Here is an 18,699-nt window from a genome sequence, read left to right as displayed (position 1 = left end):
AAAGTTATAGATCCCACTCCAGCTATTAGGCCTGCCTCCATTTCGATGGAGGCTCTGGTAAACAAGTTGTTAGATCCGCTTAACTTCACGCTTGACCTGGCCCCTTATTATGGAAGGGGATTTGGGAGTGAGGGGAGACCCAGAGATTTACTTAATAAATAAGCAACGAAATGCCCACACTATTGAGCCTAACTCACACGGGATCTTAGGAAATTTTACTCATTTTTTCCAAGTTCTTCACTGTATTCTAATCCCTTAGCTTTGCATTGCTCCTGAAGCCCTGTTGCAGACATTCTGTCAGCTGGCCTTCCATGGATGTCTTGTTGTCTTGACTCTTCTTCCTCCCTCTTCATCAGTAATCCATTCCCAGATTGGACACCGATCTCTTACCTTTCTTACCTTTTTCTTTAAAATTGTTCTGATCTTCGAAATGTCCATATTTGCTCTCTGTCCATAGCCACCGATTGACATTAAGTTTCCTAACAGCAGTCTCATGTGTTTCTAAAGATGCCTGAAGAAATTGAAATGGAATTGTGGCAGACTTCCTGCCATGGTTTCTTTGCTATTGTTCATTTGTTTTGGTAACTATTTTTATTCGTTATTTTTATTTAAATTCTGTTAGCCAACATATAGTATAAAGTATATACTTTTAGATGTAGCATTCAGTAATTGATCAGCAGCCACAGGCAGGAAGCCACTGTCCTTATCCTGAGGCCCAGCACATCAGGGGGCTATAGCACCTTCGAGAACTTTTTGTCCCATGGCCTTGAGGTTGTCATGTCTTCTCCTAGCTAACATACTCTGCCTCTTCACCTATTCTTCACCTTCCAGAGTCCCCAGTTAAAATGGCATATACTTAATGTGGAAAATCTGTCAATTCTTGGAAGTGAAAGAAGTAGGTGGAGTGATATATTTGGTCCAGAAGAAAGTCAGGGAGATTGGAGGAAGGGTGGTTCAAATAACAGTACTTGACTTGTTTGGCAATTTCCAAAGACCAGCGAGGCTAGTACAGTCCTTTACAAAATTCATTTAAAATTTATACCTGCCTAATTGCCAAAGAACTTAAAGACACAATAAACATCAAGGAGATTTCCACAAGACCTCCAGTAGGCGAGAAAACCCACTGAATATGCAGGCTGAAACACTCAATTGAGCCATTCATTGTACATATCCTCAATGCCCTATGCATTGAAGATTGAGATCTAACATTTTAAGAATTAGTATGATTAAAATGAAGTTCTTTCCATGAAAATACTAGAGAGGCAACATTACTGAAGTTCAACACAGACATGCTTCTTAAAATAGCAAGTTTCATTTTCCCAGACCCCCCCACCCCTCATCCCACTACCACCCCAGGTTCAGTAGAGATGCCAACTGTGGAATGGCATTCACAGGTCAGAAGCAGCAGCCCGAGGGACACAGTGATGCTGAGATTCAAAGAAACACAACATGTGCCACATCACAAATCCAGTTATTAAGAAAGGTCTGATTGTGGCCAGGTATTTGCCCTTGAGATATTATTGCAAGACTTCCTCCCCAGAGAATGAAATCCCCTTTTCCATTCCCAGGGCATGAAAGTTCCTTTGAGTACTTGCTCTCTGAGCTGGTATATACAGAAAGCTTGGAGCTATTTTTCTCTTTAAAAATATTAGAAAGAGACTCTTTTTCCTCCTTGCATATGACTGGCACTTTATAAAATACTCTTAAAGCCTCAGCCAATATACCCTGAGGAACTGGAGGAGAAAACAGGAGAAATAACAAAATGTTTCAGCTCACAAGATCTCTGCAGCCTGCTCAGCAATGCAAAGGGTCTCATTAAGGGCAAAGAAGACAGAGAGCCCTATCTATGTCAGAGAAGTAATATTCATAATAACTGACATGGTTTGAATACTCACTCTGTGCAGGCATTGCTTGAAGCACCTTGCATGGATTAACTCATTTAGCTCTTAAAACAGAGCTATAAGGTAGTTATTATTCTTATCCCCTTTGACAATTGAAGAATAGGAATAGAGAAGTTAAGCAACTCCCCTAAGATCCCACAGCTCGCAAGTAAGTGGCAATGCCAGGATTCAAACAAACTCTGGAGGTTGGGTCTATGCTCTGAGTGTTTTCCTACATTGCCTCTGAGTATGTATGCAATGTGTCACATGATATATATGGTGCGTCATATGAAACTACTTTTGTTTCAATGCCACCCAACTGTATCAATGATCTCAAACTTGTTTCTGCACTGTTAGAGATTTCCAGACTGGCTTTTAATTCTCTCCAGCAGAACTGGTACGTACCATCCTGGTTCAGGGACAGGTCAAGGCCCACAGGGACTCTTCATCGCCAATGGGAGGCAATATTGTCACATGGAGCCATCAGGGTACAGTGTAGGCTTAGTATCCTCCCTAAAAGTGGAAGGGCCTCACCACCTTATGGATAGGTCATTCCATACAACCCCTGAAATGGAGTTTCTCTACTGTCCCTGAAACATCCAGGATAATCCTGCAGGAGGAGAGAGGGATCTGAATCAAGGGAATGCCCAGGGAACTATTCATTTAAGTGATTCTTCCTCTGTCCTTCCATATCCCTGCTATATCTCAGTTGTCATTTACACACTCGTCTCCCCACTAGGGCATGTCTTTCTTAAAGACGGAGACTCTGCAACATTTGTCCCCACAATTTCTAGGGTAGCCTAGGGTAGATGTCAAGTAAATGGATGAATCATTAAACTTCAGCTCTTCACAGGCAATCAGTTCCTCTGTGAGAAAAAGTCTAACGAAGATCTACAAAGTCAGCCAAAATGAATCTGGACTTAGGGTGATTCTAGAGTGGGTTCAGCCACCCAAGGAGCCTCAGAATAGTGTGAACTAAAGAAAGCCTCCTCAAGACCATTCTGGTCGGGACTCTTGAAACTGCAATACCCAATCTATCCTTACATTGATCGAACTCTTCCACAAAATAGTCACAGCTTAAGCAGAACAAGTGTCAAGCTGACCTCTGGGTAAATTTCAATAAAATAGGCCAGTTATTTCTGTAGGCAATGACTTTCCCAAGCAGCTCCGCAATAACTCAAGGGCAGAACTACTGTGTGAAGCTTTAGAAAAGAGGCTTACATTTGTGTAAAATTTGAGAAATTCTGAGGAAGTTCCTCTAATCTCAAACATTTCTAAAAGCCTGTCATTATGTCTAAAATTCCACTATTAAAGAGCGAGGCACTTGGGATTAGGTACATAATTTATGGCACATCCAGAAAACTTTTAGGGTTTTTAACCATGAAAAATGAGGGAAATAGATGGTTGCAAGAGTGTCTGTCCTTCCAATTTTTAGGTAAAACCTAACAAAAACTTAATATATGTACCTGTTTGTTTAATCTAGGGAATTTATAAAGGTCAGAATTAGAAAAATATATATATTTTTTTCTTTTTCAGAACTTGGTCAAATATCCAGGACTTGTTTTCTCAGTTACAGACACACTAAGCTTTGTTTATCCTTTTAGTAGTAGCACATCAGTATAAAGCTTGTAAGACACTTTCCTCAGCATTTAAGAAAAAAACTTGGTTTAATTTGATGATTTTTAAAAATATAAACACAGTATAGAAAACTTGGAAAATATAGAAAGTTCTAAAGAACATCTAAGAGATGATCTCTATTGACTTTTTAATGCATGTCCTTCCAGTCTTATTTCCTATTTATACCTATACATAGATAACATTTTATAAAACATGATTTACATCTATTCACATGATTCTTTCTTCCTACTTCTTTGTCTCTTTTCCATTTTCTACTTTCAGCCTCTCCCCCCTTGGTGAATTCTGCAATTTCTCTTTATGTACCCATACATAAGTCTACCTGTTTTACTTTCACACAATTAGAGAGGCTAGAGCCATTCAAAACATGCTCTAGATGGTGGTCATATAATACTAGATAGAAAAATAGATGATAGATATATACAGAGATAGATAAGAAAAGAAGGAATGAGAGGAAGAATGCATATATTGTTTGTTTATTTAATCCTTCTGTTTTCTGTTTTGTGACCTTTGGTTTCATGACCTGCGGTAGAAAAAAATTTTCTTGTTTGTTTTAGATTCTTTAGGGAGCATCATTCATCCTTCTCTTTGTACATGTCATTTCTACATCACACTTCCTCATTTCCAATTCTTTGTATAGTCTTAAATTTATACCTAATTATTTGCATTGTCTTCAACTTAAATTAGCTGTGTCTACCCATCCTCTGTGGAAGCCCCTTCACTTCCTATTTCTTAATGCTCCATTGTTTAGTATGATAGTTCAGGGTTAGAAGGAACTCTGAAGGAAATTCTGTTCTGCCTCACACATCTTCCTGTCCCTTTATGCTGTGCCTCCTGCTGTGTGAATTCCTTTTATAATACATTTCCTTAGTGGCCATCTACCCAAGATTGACCACCTTCAATGTCAGGAAACTCACTACCTCTTAAGTGACCCAGAATATTTTTCTTTCTTTTTTCTTTTTTCTTTTTTTTTTTTAAAGAGGGAACACAAGCAAGCAGAGAGGAAGAGGCAGGTTTCACACCAAGCAGGGAGCCCGATGCGGGGCTTAATACCAGGACCCTGGGATCATGACCTGAGCTAAAGGCAGATGCTTAACAACTGAGCCACCCAGGCACCCTGACCCAGAATATTTTTATAGTGCCTTAACACTTAAAATACCCTTTCTCTGTCACTCTCACTCACTGCTATTTCAAACTGCCGGAGTTCCACAAAACAATTTAACCATAAAATTGTTTAAAAAGTTCTTTGAAAAACAATTCTATTTACAAGCAGCATCAAAAAAAAAAAAATTTATGAATAAACTTAGCCAAGGAGGCTAAAGATTTATACACTAAAAACTATAAAATATTGCTGAAGGAAATTAAAGAAGACACTGATAAATAGGAAGACATCCTTGTTTCATGGATTAGAAGATAATATCGAGATGTCAGTGCTACCCAAAGAAACCTACAGATTCAATGTAATTGCCGTCTAAATTCCAATGATACTAGACAGAAAAATGGATAATAGATAAGGAAAGAGGAAAGAAGAGAAGGAAGAATTTATATATTGTTTATGTAGATCTTCTGCATATAAATGGTTTTGTAACCTTCTGTCGAAAAAAATTTTGTTTTTGCAAAATAGAAGAATCCACCCTAAAATCCAAATGGAATCTCAAGGAGCCCCAAATAGCCAAAACAATCTTACATATGAAAAAGTTGGAGTTCTCAAGACTTCCAGATTTCAGAATATACTACAAACTTATGGTAATCAAAACTCTATAATACTGGCACAAAGATAGACATATAGATCCATGGAACAGAACTGTGAATCTAGAAATAATCCCATACATTTAAATTAACTGATTTTCAACAAGGGTGCTGTGACCATTCAATGGGAAGGAACAGTGCTGGAACAACTGGATAGCCATGTGTAAAAGACTAAAAATCAGACCCTTACCTTAACACCATATATAATAATTAACTCAAGATGGATCAAGGATCTAAACATAAGATCTAAAACTATAAAGCTCTTAGAGGAAAACATAGGAGAAAAGCTTTTTGACACTAAATTTGAATTTGACAATGATTTCTTGGGTATGATGACAAAACAGCAAACAACAAAAGAAGAAATAGCCAAATTGAGCTACATCAGAGTTAAAAACTTTTGGACATCAAAGGACATGATCAGCAGAATGAAAAGGCAACCCACAGAATGGGAAAAAATATGTGTAAATCATATATCTGATAAGGTGTTAATATCCAGAATATATTAAGAATTTCTGTAACTTAACACCAGAAATTCAACAACCTGATTAAAAATGGATAAAGGACATAAGGAAACATTTCTTCAGAGATTTACAAAGAGCCAACAAATACATGAAAAGATACTCAACATGAGTAATCATTGGGCCATGCTAATCAATACCATGAGATATCACTTCACACCTATTGACTACCTATTATTAAAACACCCACACACATAAAACAATAACAGGAAATACCAAGTGTAAATATCTCCATGTAAGGACATGGGGATATTTGAACCCTTGTGTGCTGTTGGCAGGAATATAAAATGGTGCAGCCACTGAGGAAACATTATGGTAGTTCTTTAAAAAAAAAAAATTATATATATATATATAAAATATATATATTAGCATATGTTCCCGCAATTCCACTTTGAAGTTTATGCCAAAGAATTGAAAGCAGGGTCTCAAAGAGGTATTTGAATCCTGTGCTCATGACAGCATCATTCAAAATTGCCAAAAGGTGGAAACAGCCCAAGCATCTATTGATGATGAGCAGATAAACCATGTAGTCTAAACATACAATAGACTATTATTCAGCCTTGAAAAAGGAGGCTATTATGACACATGATACAATATAGATGAACCTTAGGACATTATGCTGAGTAAAAGAAGCCAGTTGCAAAAGCACAAACACTGTTAATTTCACTTAAATGATTCCTTAGAGTTGTCAAATTCATAAAGACTGAAAGTGGCATGGTGGTTTCCAGGGGCTGTAGGAGGGATGAATGGAGAATTACTATTTAATGGATACAGACTTTGAGTCCTGAAGATGAAAAAAGTTCTGAAAATGATTTATGGTGAGGATTACTCAATAATAGGAATGTACCTAATTCCCCTGAACTATATATTTTTAAAGGGTTGAAATGATAAATTTTCTGTTATATGTATTTGACCACAATTTTTAATTTAAAAAAATCTTCAAATATCTGAAAGCTGCTGCATTAGGCCCCATGGAACAATCTCTGGGGTAAACACATAGACACAGACATAAGTGGTTGTCATCATCATCTCCATTTTATTATTAGTTTTTTAAAGATTTTATTTATTGGAGAGAGAGAGCATGAGTGAGGGAAAGGGGCAAAAGGAGAACAGAGGCAGACTCCCCGCTGAGCAGGGAAGCCAACCACGGGGCTCAGTCTTGGGACCCTGGGATCATGACCTGAGCCAAAGGCAGACCCTTAACCAACTGAGCCACCCACGCAGCATTCATCATTTCCATTTTAGAAGCAAAGAAACAGAGAGGGTCATTTTCAAATTCACAGACCTAGTTAGTATAAATCAGAACTTGAACCCAAGTTGTATGGCTCCAGAGTCCTCACACTTACCACAGAAGGGGCATCTGACATTGATATCTCTCACCTCCTACTTCCAGCCCCCAGGCAAAAGTGCATATGAGTCTGCTTTTAAAACACCCATACCAACAACAAATTTACTGTGGATAAATTAGGGAGCAACTACTCACTTTACAAAGCAGCCTGTTGTCATAAGTGAACCATTTTCAATAACAACCCCCTCCTGGGACAGGTCAACTAGTTAAAAAATCACCAATGACTTCCCAGAAGTACTGGGGCAGAGAAACCCAGCCAACAGGTTAGGATTACTGCCAACTACTGATTAGAACTGTGAAGTATTTCTGGTGTAATGTCCACATTCACAGAAAAACATGATTTTGAAAACTCTGTATGCACAAATGTATTTTCTCTGAATAATGGCTGTGTGTGGAAGAAACTGTAGAAGCAGAGGGGCTCTGCACAGTGCCTCCCTAGGGGTCTCCACATGAGCAGAGCTTGCCTCCCAGCCCTTCAGTGCTCCCCTGGCATCACCTGGCCTGAAGTTCTGTTGTCATCTTTGGCAGTACCATTAGTTGGTTCAAAGGTATAATACAGGTGACTACCAAATTCCAAGGAGTTGCATATAGGTCTGGTCCTTCTGGAAACAGCGTATCATGAAATCCCAACTAGTTTTGTAAAGGGACTACATACAGAGATGAAGCAGGGTGGAGAGAAGGGTTTCAAAGGGAACCCAGAAAGAGCTGGTTCTGTGGAGGAAGAAACTCCTGGTGGAATAGAAGCAGCTACTGTTAGACACTACACCAGGAGAAGGCAGAAAGGAATTCCTTACCTCTCTATCTTCTCCCCATCAGTCTCCAGCTGGTGTCTTCTGTGGGCAAGCCAGAGAGTAAGGGGGCCCGGGTGATACAGTGTCAGCCCCCCGGGGTACACAGCAGAGTGGGAAGGGGGTAGAGAGTACATCAGGAGAATAGGAAATAGAGAATGCAGCATCTCTATCAGAGTTGGGTAAACGGAGTCATTGAAAGGAAAAGTTTAACATGTTTCAGATCAAAGAGGGAAACCTAGAACCAAAATAAGGGTCCCTTTTTCCACTCTGGCCTGATTTTGAGTAGCCTGAAGGCCTACAGAGAATCGTAAAATCTCAGAGGACATCTAATCCCTCAAACTCCTTCTCTGTATATGGTGATGTTACAACATGGCCCACAGGGGTCCACCTTTCTTCAGAAGCACTGAGGGTGCTTGTGAGGAGGATGACTCAGCATCCTGCCTGGATTCATCAGAGAAGTTTTCATGAATCACTTGTATGGGCGATGTTGTGGGTGTTATTCTTTCAGTGAGTTTGGTACACACACTAAGTGTATCTCTGTTTGATTCATGAAGGTGACTCATCTGAAGAAGTCGACCTGACCATGGTTTATCAGGCAGCTTCTAATGGAGATGTCAATGCTCTGACTTCAGTAATTCGGGAAGACCCTTCCATCCTAGAATGCTGTGACAGTGAAGGTGAGCTATTTATGCATTTTTAATCCTGCAGAATGTTCTGTCCTATTGTTTCCAGAAGGCCTTCAGAGTGAGCAATGTTAATAAAATTATATATGACAGACCACTGATACTGGAGGGACAAGGAGTCTATGGCTGAAGGTCCGGTAGAAAGGCCCAGTAGTTAAAAAGGGAGTATGGAAAGAGGGCTATTTTTGGTAGCACTGGATGTTGGGAAAGTGTGACTACTGAAGCCAGAAAGCAAAAATTTGCTTTTTAGAAAATGGGAGTAGACGTACTTTTATTCTATTCCTACTGCTAAATATAACTAAAAATCTTAGATGTTGTATATAATATAAACGTAAGAACACTCTAGAGAGTGGAAAGAAAATGACAGACTGGCTAGGTCCATGGGACCCAAGGAATGACATGGTGTTAAGTTTCCTTGGTTTTCTTTTTCGCCTCTTATGTCCCATACTTTGAGTTGGAGAATCCAACAGCCCAGAAAGGCTAATAATCACAGACCAAAAAAAAAAAAAACCAAAAAACACCCCAAACCCCACAAAAAAAAAGCCTGCTCTCTAACCAAAGAACCAGGAAAGGGACCACAAAGCAAGACAGAGAACTTTTAGACAGTAATGAGTTTACTCCAACCAAGCATCACACAAACACACAAACAAGCAAACAAAAACTTGTCACTTTAGTCCTGTCATTTCAGCAAAGACCAAGTAGAGATCTTGAACCTCCACCCCAGCTACTGAGCCTCCCTCCCCCTACCTGGCAGGGTGGTGTCAGAGGAAGCTGTTTTGAGAATTAGTATTTTTACCACCACCTAGTAATGAAGATTCTTCTCTCTCAGATGTCAATGGTAGTAAAGTAGGGAACCTGGACTTTTAATATGACCTGGCAATGATGAGGTGGCACACACACACACCCTTACTTCCCTTGCAGAGCAATGTCAGAGAAAGCCAGCTAAAATAGAGGGTTTAAATAGGATTAGGCAACTCAACACAATACCCCAAACATCCAGGTTTCAACAGAAAATCATTTGTCATATCAATAAACAGGAGCACCTCAAACTGACTGAAAAACACAATTGATAGATACCAATACTGAGATAACAGATGTTAGGATTATCTGACAAGGCGCCTTGCTTGACAAGGTGGCTCAGTTGGTTAAGCAACTGCCTCCAGCTCAGGTCACAATCCTGGGGTCCTAGAATCAAGTCCCGCATTGGGCTCCCAGCTCCACGGGGAGTCTGCTTCTCACTCTGACCTTCTCACCTCTCGTGCTCTCTTTCACTGTCTCTCTCAAATAAATAAATAAAACCTTAAAAAAATAAAGAATTATCTGACAGATTTTGAAAAGGCCATGTAAAAAGAAATGCTTCAATGAGCAATTAAAAATGTGCTTGAAACAAAAGAAAAAATAGGAACCCTTAACAAAGAAATAACAGATATAAAAAAACAAATAAAAAATTTTAAAACTAAAAATAATCACAATTTAAAATTCAATAGTAAAGCTCAGCAGCATAATGAGGAAGCAGAGGAAAGGATCGATGAACTTGAAAATAGTACGACAGAAATGAGAAATAAGCCAGTCTAAACAACTGAAAGAAAATAGGCCTTAAAAAAAAAAAAAAAAAATCAGGGACTTGTGGGACTGTAACAGAAGTTCTGTCATAGTTTTCTTCTGTTCTATTACTTGCAGAAACTCAATAATGATTTTTAGTCAGTGTACCTGCCCAAGAAGAGCTTGGGAGTTCCTTATAATGACAGCAAAATGTCTTTAAATGTATATAAAATGTTTTGTAAAGTGAGTAGTTGCCCCTGATTATCCATAGTAGTTTTGGAGTTTTTTGTTTGCTTGTTTTTAAGTCAGACTTACTAATACATCTGCTTTGGAGCTAGAAATGGAAAATGAGGAGAAACAAATGTTGAATTCTACTTGTGTGATCATGTAAAACCCAGACTCTTTGGGTTCAATCCTAGCTTGTACCGCCTTTGAGAGGAAATGAACATATGACATCTTAAAATTTGTGGGGCACAGCTAAAGCAATACTGAAGGAAAGCACTAAATACATTCTTTATAAAAGAGGAAAGGTATCAGTCAATAATCTAAGTTCTTACCCAAAGAACGTAGAAAAAGAAGAACAAAATAAACCCAAGGAAAGAAATAATAAAGAATAGAAATCAATGGAATTGAAAACAGAAAGCAATAAAGAAAATGAATGAAGCAAGGAACTGATTCTTTGAAAAAAATCAGTAACATTGACAAAATTCTAGCAATACTGACAGAAAATGAAAGAAGTCACAAACTGCCACTATTAGGAGTGAAACCAAAGATACCACTACAGACCCTGAGGACATCTCACCAATAAAAAGGAACTACAACAAAAAAACTCTATACACATAACTTTGACTATGTTGATGAAATGGATGATTTTCTCAAAAAAGATAAAACCACCACAATTCATCCAGTAGGAAATAGACTATTTGAATTCCCCTTATAACCATTAAGGAAAGTATATTCAAATTTTTTTTTTTTTTTTTTTTTTAGTATATTCAAAATTTTTAAATTCCCAGAAAAAGAAATTTTCAGGCCTACATGGTTTCTCTGGAAACTTCTACAAACTTTTAATTTTTTGTGTGTGGGTTTTCTTTTTTTTAATTTAAATCCAATTAATTAACATATAATTTCAGGGGCACCTGGGTGGCTCAGCAGGTTGAGCCTCTGCCTTCAGCTCAGGTCATGAGCTCTGAGTCCTCGGATCTAGCCCCGCATCGGGCTCTCTGCTCAGCAGGGAGCCTGCTTCCTCCTCTCTCTCTGCCTGCCTCTCTGCCTGCTTGTGATCTCTCTCAATAAATCTCTCTCAAATAAATAAATAAAATCTTTTAAAAAAAAAACCATATAATTTCAATGTTTTCAGTGTTTCATCAGTTGCATAGAAAACCCAGTGCTCATTCCATCAAGTGTTCCCCTTAATGCCTATCACCCAACTACCCCATACCCCCACCCACCACCCCTCCAGCAACACCCAGTTTATTTTCTATGCATTAAGAGTCTCTTATGGTTTGTCTCCCTCTCTGGTTTCATCTTGCTTTATTTTTTTCCGGGTTTGTTTCTTTTACTAACCAGAATCATGCTGCATGTATCGTTCTTTGATGTGCTTGTTGGTGATGTTCTCAGCCTAGCACACTCCTTTTATCCATTATATATTCCACAGAATTAGTGTCAGTCTTTGGGCTGCTTCATTTGCTGTTATAATCATGCCCACTTTCGTGCACAAACATGACCACAGGAGCTGGAATTTGAGGAGAAGAGTGTCAGTTTGAGCCCTTGGCAGTCTGAGGTGAAGGTTTGTTGTCTTGGCATTGAGCAGGTAGCAGGCCATGCTTGCCCACTCGGGCAGGAGGGCAGCTGAACTGTGAATTTGGGACCCATGGATGGCAGGGATGTAGCTGGTTTTGCTTTTAACTTTTGTTTTTCTTGGAAACTCTGTCTCTCCTATTCTAAATGAAGAATGGATAGCTGGATAGAGTGTTCTTGGCTGTAGATTTTTTTCCTTTTAGCTGTTGGAACTGATCATGCCACTTTCTTCTGGCCTACAGAGTTTCTGCTGAAAAACCCAATGATAGCCATATGGGGTTTCTCTTGTATGTCACTGCTTTCCTTTTTCTTGTTGCTTTTAAAATTCTCTCTTTATCACAACTTTCAGCCATCTTACTTACTTTGTGTCTTGGTGCAGATCTCTTTGGGTTGGTTTTGCTGTGCCTCCTGGATCTGGATTTCTCTTTGCTCCCATTCAGAAGTTTTTAGCTATTCTTTCTTTTTCTTTCTTTTCTTTTGTTTTCTTTTTTGTTTTTTTAAAGATTTTATTTATTTAACAGACAGATCACAAGTAGGCAGAGAGACAGGAGGAAGTAGGCTCCCCGCTGAGCAGAGAGTCCGACTCAGGGCTCAATCCCAGGACCCTGGGATCATGACCTGAGCTGATGGCAGAGGCTTTAATCCACTGAGCCATCGAGGCGCCCCACAGCTCTTCTTTCTTTAGACAAATCTTCTGCCCCCTTTTCTTGCTCTTCTCCTTCTGGGATCCCTGTCATGCGACTGTTACCCTTGACAGTGTTGCTGAGTTCCCTGGGTCTATTCTCATTTTGTGTACTTTTTTCCCCTCTCATCTGCTTAACTTGATTACTTTCCATGACTCTGTCCTCCAGGTGGCTGATCCGTTCTTCTACTTCCTCTTGTTTGCTATTTATTACAGGTGATCTATTTTTATTTCCATTTAGTGAGTCCAGTAGATCTAATTGGTTCTTTTTTTATGGCTGCTATCTCTCTCTCTTTTTTTTTTTTTTTAAGATTTTATTTATTTGACAGACAGAGATCACAAGTAGGCAGAGGGCCAGGCAGAGAGAGAGTGGGGGGTGGGGTGGGGAAGGAGGCTCCCTGCCAAACAGAGAGCCCGATGTGGGGCTCAATCCCAGGACCTGGGGATCACGACCTGAGCTGAAGGCAGAGGCTTTAACCCGCTGAGCCACCCAGGCACCCCTGGCTGCTATCACTTGATGGAGGGTCTCATGGAGGTTCTGCACTCCTTCTCAATTCTAGGGAGGATCTTTATGAGTGTTACTTTGAATTCAGTATCAGACATATGTCTTATCTCCATTTTGCTTAGGTCTATTGCTGTGATTTTGTTCTGTTCTTTCATTTGGGACATATTCCTCTGTCTCCTCATTCTGTCTATTGCTGTGTCTGTTTCTCTGTGTTAGGAAAGTCAGCTACATCTCCCACACTTGAAAGTAGAGGTCTAATAAAGAAAGAGGTCCCGCAGTGCCATGTCCTATTCCCCAGAATCTGGCTCTTCAGGGGTGTCTCTTCTGTGTGTTCCCATAGGGGTGTCCTACCATTGTGCCAGAGCTGTGTTTGCCTGCAGTCCAGGCTGCAGTGGTGTTAGTGGGCCGGTCAGGGGCTGCCTTGGGCTTGAGTTGAATCAGACCAGGAGTTTACCAGACATGAAGTAGCACCGAACTACAGGCATTTTCCTTGTGTTGTCCCCTGAGAAGCTTTTGGTGGTGGGGGGCCCTGCAGTCAGACTGGCCTGTGGTTCTCCTCCCCTCTGCTTGGGGCGGGACTCACTCTGGAGTGGTGGTGGCCCTGCTCTGGGCTGCTTGCACATTGTTAGGCTTGTAGAAGTGCTTTGATGGGATCTTGCCAAGAGCAATCAGAGGGGTACATCTGCTTTGCTGTGGCCTCTTATCTATGTCAGGCCACCAGTTGCTTTCTGGGTTATTTATGCCGATGCGGGTGCTCTCCAGGTGACCATGCAGCAAGAGGTGCGCCCACGGTCCTCCTACTCCGCCATCTTCCCAGAAATCTCTCCAAACTTTTAAATAATAATATCAATTCTAAATAATCTCTTCCAGAAAAAAATGAGAAGGAAACTTTTCTTGGTTACACTGATGAAGCTAATATTACCCTAATACTGAAACCAGATGGTATAAAAGATGATATTTTAAAAAATGAACCTGAAGACCACTACTCCTCATAAGATATAGAAAACCTTAACAAAATATTAGCAAATAAAAGTCAGTAATTTGTAACTAGAATTATGTACCATAACCAAGTGGAATTTGTTGTAGGAATTATGTGACTCAGCATTTCAAAATCAATGTAATCCATCATATTAACCAGCTAAAGAAGGAAAATTTCATGATCATATCAATGAACGCAGAAAAGCATGTGAAAAAATTTTTATACACAGTAGGGATTAAAAACTCATAAAAATAGGAATAGAGGGGTACATCCTCAATTTGATCTATAAAAAAAAGAAAGAAAACCCTAGAGCTAACATTTTACTTAATGGTAAAAAATACTGAATGCTTTGTTCTTAAGATCAGGAACAAAGCAAAGATGTTCACTCTTACTTCGGCACAGTGGCAGAAGTTCTAGCCAGTGCAAAAAGGCAAGAAAAGGAAATAAAAAGCATATCTATTGAAAATGAAAAAATAAAACAATTCCCTTTTGTACAGCTTGATTTTCTACATAGAAAATCCTAAGGAAGCTACCAAAAAACCTTCTACAACTAGGTGAGTTTAGTGTGGTCAGAAAACAAATTGTATTTCTATATACCAGAAATGAACACATGGGCATCAAATTAAAGCTATAATACCCTTTGGGATGCCTGTGTGGCTCAGTTGGTTAAGTGTCCAGTTCTTGATTTCAGCTCAGGTCATGATCTCAGTGTTGTAGAATCAAACCCTGCATCTGGCTCCATGCTGAGCTTGAAGCCTGCTTAAGGATTTCTCTTTCTTGGGGCACCTGGGTGGCTCAGTCAGTTAAGTGTCTACCTTTGGCTCAGGTCATGATTCTGGGGTCCTGGGATCAAGTGCCCTTCAGGCTCCTTGCTTGGCAGGGAGCCTGCTTCTCTCTCCCTCTGCCTGCCACTCTGCCTGCTTTTGCTCTCTCCTGTAAAATAAATAAATAAAATCTTAAAAAAAACTCTCTCTCCGTCTGCCCCTCCCCCTGCTCACTCTTTCTCTCTCTTGAAAAAAAAAAAAAGCAAACAAAAACAAACAAAACAAAAACCTGTAATACCATTTAAAATCACTCAACAAATCTCTGCTCAGCGGGGAGCCTGTTCCTCCTCTCTGTCCCTCTGCCTGCCTCTGCCTACTTGTGATCGCTCTCTGTCAAATAAATAAACAAAATCTTAAAAAAAAAAAAAAGATTTATATACTGAAAACTATGAAATGCTAATGACAGAAATCAGAGGAGATCTAAATAAATGGAAAGACCTATCATGCTCATGGATTAGAAGACTCAAGATAGTAAGTATGCAGTGCTTTTCAAATTCATATACAGGCTTAATGCAATTTCTATGAAACCCCGGCACTATTTTTTTGTAGATATACACAGAATTATCTCAAATTATATAGAAAGGCCAAAGAATTAGTAGAGATCAATTCTGAAGAAGAATAAAGTGGGAAGGAGAACTTAGAAGATAGAGGTGTAGGAGGAACCCGGGCTCACACCATCCCGTGTTTACTACGTATCATCCATCATCAAATAAATAAACTGGAGAGTGATCCAAGGATTGGCAGAACAAACTCCACAACTAAATAGAGAATTAGCTGCCTCTGAAAGGTTAGGAAGGTCAGGAAGGTGAGGTGGGGGAAAGCTACCTGTAGGAGGGAGATGCACATGGAGTGTGTACAGAAACAGGCCCTTACACAGGACCTCACACAGGGAAGACCAGTTCCCATAATGTTTTTTATGAAGAGGGGCTGAATTCGGTGAGTTTTTAAAACCAGTGGACTGGGGCGTCTGGGTGGCTCAGTGGGTTAAGCCGCTGCCTTCGGCTCAGGTCATGATCTCAGGGTCCTGGGATCGAGTCCCGCATCGGGCTCTCTGCTCAGCAGGGAGCCTGCTTCCTCCTCTCTCTCTCTCTGCCTGCCTCTCTGCCTACTTGTGATCTCTCTCTGTCAAATAAATAAATAAAATCTTTAAAAAAAAAAAAAAAAAAAAAAAGTAAAACCAGTAGACTTGGAGCCTAGATCTTTAAAAGTCAGCTGACTCAGCTCTGGGTGAGCCCAGGAGGGCCAGTGACGGCTGGGTTGATACCCTTAACGAGACAGCAGACTATGTGGAGGCAACACAAAAATGGCAGGTTACATAACAGCAGGGGCAAGTGGGAGACAGATCTGCTCATATTGATTTCTGAAAATGAGGGAACTGGCAGGCACCATTTTCCTCCTGTCCCCCATCATAAACACAGAGCCACCTGTGGGAGGTGGGGCTGCACAGACACTTATAGCCTTGGCCCAGAGCTCAAGGCACATTTTGTTAAAGCTCCTGCCCAGCAGCCAGGAGCACAGCTGCCCCCTGCGCCCCGCCCAGCCACAGCACCCAACCAGAGTGCAGCCCCCAGACAGCCACATGACCCCTGGTGCCAGGGTACAGCTTTCAGCCACCACAGTACTTCAGGAGATCCAGCATAGAATTAATGGCCCAACACACTGCCACACCACTCTGAAGTTCCCCAGTGGGCATTCTCCCTCAGAGCTCCCTGGGTCCCATTAACACCACAGAGCAAACAGCCCACAAAAGGCACAGAGTCAGTGCAGAGGACTGCACTGAAAGGAAAAGTGACTCAGATGCAATAGCAGGGCATAAGCAGCACACATAGGATGTTCTTCTCGAAGGGCCAGGTTCTAGTAAACAGGGGACACCACACTTGCAGGGCACGCCAGGATCTTCTTTTCATAAAGTTACTACTTTCAAGAACTGCTTCCATTGAACATAATACTGGAAATCCCAGCTACAGCAATCATATGAGGAAAAAGGACTAAATGTGTCCAAATCAGTAAGGAAGTAGTAAAACATTTACTATTTGCAGATGACATCATACTTATATAGAAAACTGAAAAGACTCTACCAAAAAACTGTTAGAACTGATATACATGAATTCAGTGAAGTTGCAGCACAACGGACAGAAATCTGGTGCTCTTCTCTCACCAATAATGAAGCACCAGAAAGCGAAATTAAGGTAGCAATCCGATTTGCAACTCCACCAAAAACTGTGAGACACTTAGGAATGAACTTAACCAAAGAAATGAAAGACCTGTGCTCTGAAAACTATAAAATACTAATGAAAGAAATTGAAGAGGACACAAAGAAATGGAAAGCCATTCCATGCTCATGTACTTACTGAAAGAACAAATATTGTTAAAATGTCCATACTACTCAAAGCAATCTACACATTTAACACAATCCCTATCAAAATACCAGCAGTATTTTTTACAGAACTAGAGCAAACAATTCTAAAAATCTGTATGGAACCACAAAAGACCCTGAATAGCCAAAGAAATCTTAAAAAAGAAAAACAACGCTGGAGGTATCATAATTCTGGACTTCAGTTATATTACAGAGCTGTAGTAGTCAAAATAGTATGGTACTTGCACAAAAGTAGATATACAGCTCAACAGAACAGAAGAGAAAACACAGAAATAGACCCACAACTATATGGTCAATTAATCTTCAACAAAGCAGGAAAGAATATCCAATGGGAAAGGGATAATCTCTCCAACAAATGGTGTTGGGAAAACAAGACAGCAACAAGCAAAAGAAAGAAACTGGACCAGTTTCTCACACCATACACAAAAATAAACTAAAAATGGATTAAAAACCTAAATGTGAGAACCGAAGCCATAAAAATCATGACAGAGAACTTCTTTGACTTTGGTTGTAGCAACTTTTGTCTAGATGCATCTCCTGAGGCAAGGGAAACAAAAGCAAAAATAAACTATTAGGATTACAACAAAATAAAAAGTTTCTGAGAGTGAAGGAAACAATCAACAAAACTGAAAGGCAACCTATGGAATGGGAGAAGATATTTGCAAGTGACATCTCTGATAAAGGGTTAGTGTGCAAAATATATAAAGAACTTATAAAACTCAACACCTAAAAACAAATAATGCAGTTTAAATATAGGCAGAAGGCATGAACAGATATTTCTCCAAAAAAGGCATACACATGGCCAACTGAGAACTGAAAAGATGTTCATCATCACTTATCATCAGGGAAATGAAAATCAAAACTACAATGTGGTATCACCTCAGACCCATCAGAATGGCTAAAATCAACAACACAAGATACAACAGATGTTGGTTAAGAATGTGGAAAAATAGGAACCCCCATGTGTTGTTGATGGGACTGCAAACTGATGCAGCCATTGTGGGGAAAAAGTATGGAGTTGCCCCACAAAGTTAAAAATAATACAGAAAAAGTTAAAAATAATACAAAAAAAATACAGAAACACTAACTCAAAGGAATACATGCCCCTATGTTTATAGCCTTATTGACAGTAGCCAAGATATGAAAGCAGCCCAAGTTTCCATGAATGTGTAGAGAAGATGTGATTGATTTTATGTATCTATATCTATTTCTATTTCTATTTCTATGTCTGTATCTATATCTATATACAGTGGAATATCATTCAGCCATAAAAAAGAATGAGATCTTGCCATTTGCAACAATATGGATGGAGCTAGAAAATATAATTCTAAGCAAAATAAGTCACTTAAAGACAAACACTATATGATTTCACTCATATGTGGAATTTAA

The 18,699-nt window shown here is 39.7% G+C and overlaps 1 protein-coding gene across 10 annotated transcripts in view; it reads left to right on the top strand.

Annotated features, from left to right (window-relative positions):
• Positions 1-18,699, top strand: part of ANKRD55 (ankyrin repeat domain 55) — a 114,213-nt gene that overhangs the window by 38,868 nt on the left and 56,646 nt on the right. For 9 of the 10 annotated variants that reach the window (XM_059417894.1, XM_059417890.1, XM_059417893.1 and 6 more), the window contains one exon: positions 8,476-8,598. In XM_059417894.1, the coding sequence (XP_059273877.1) occupies positions 8,505-8,598 (94 nt within the window). In that variant the 5' untranslated portion in view covers positions 8,476-8,504. Of the gene's footprint in view, positions 1-5,193; positions 5,262-8,475; positions 8,599-18,699 lie in introns of those variants that run through there. The other variant, XM_059417895.1, reaches the window with a different exon arrangement.

Source organism: Mustela nigripes, chromosome 12, assembly GCF_022355385.1.
Source record: "Mustela nigripes isolate SB6536 chromosome 12, MUSNIG.SB6536, whole genome shotgun sequence".
Taxonomy (NCBI): Eukaryota; Metazoa; Chordata; class Mammalia; order Carnivora; family Mustelidae; genus Mustela; species Mustela nigripes.
This window is presented reverse-complemented; position numbering and strand designations above follow the sequence as displayed.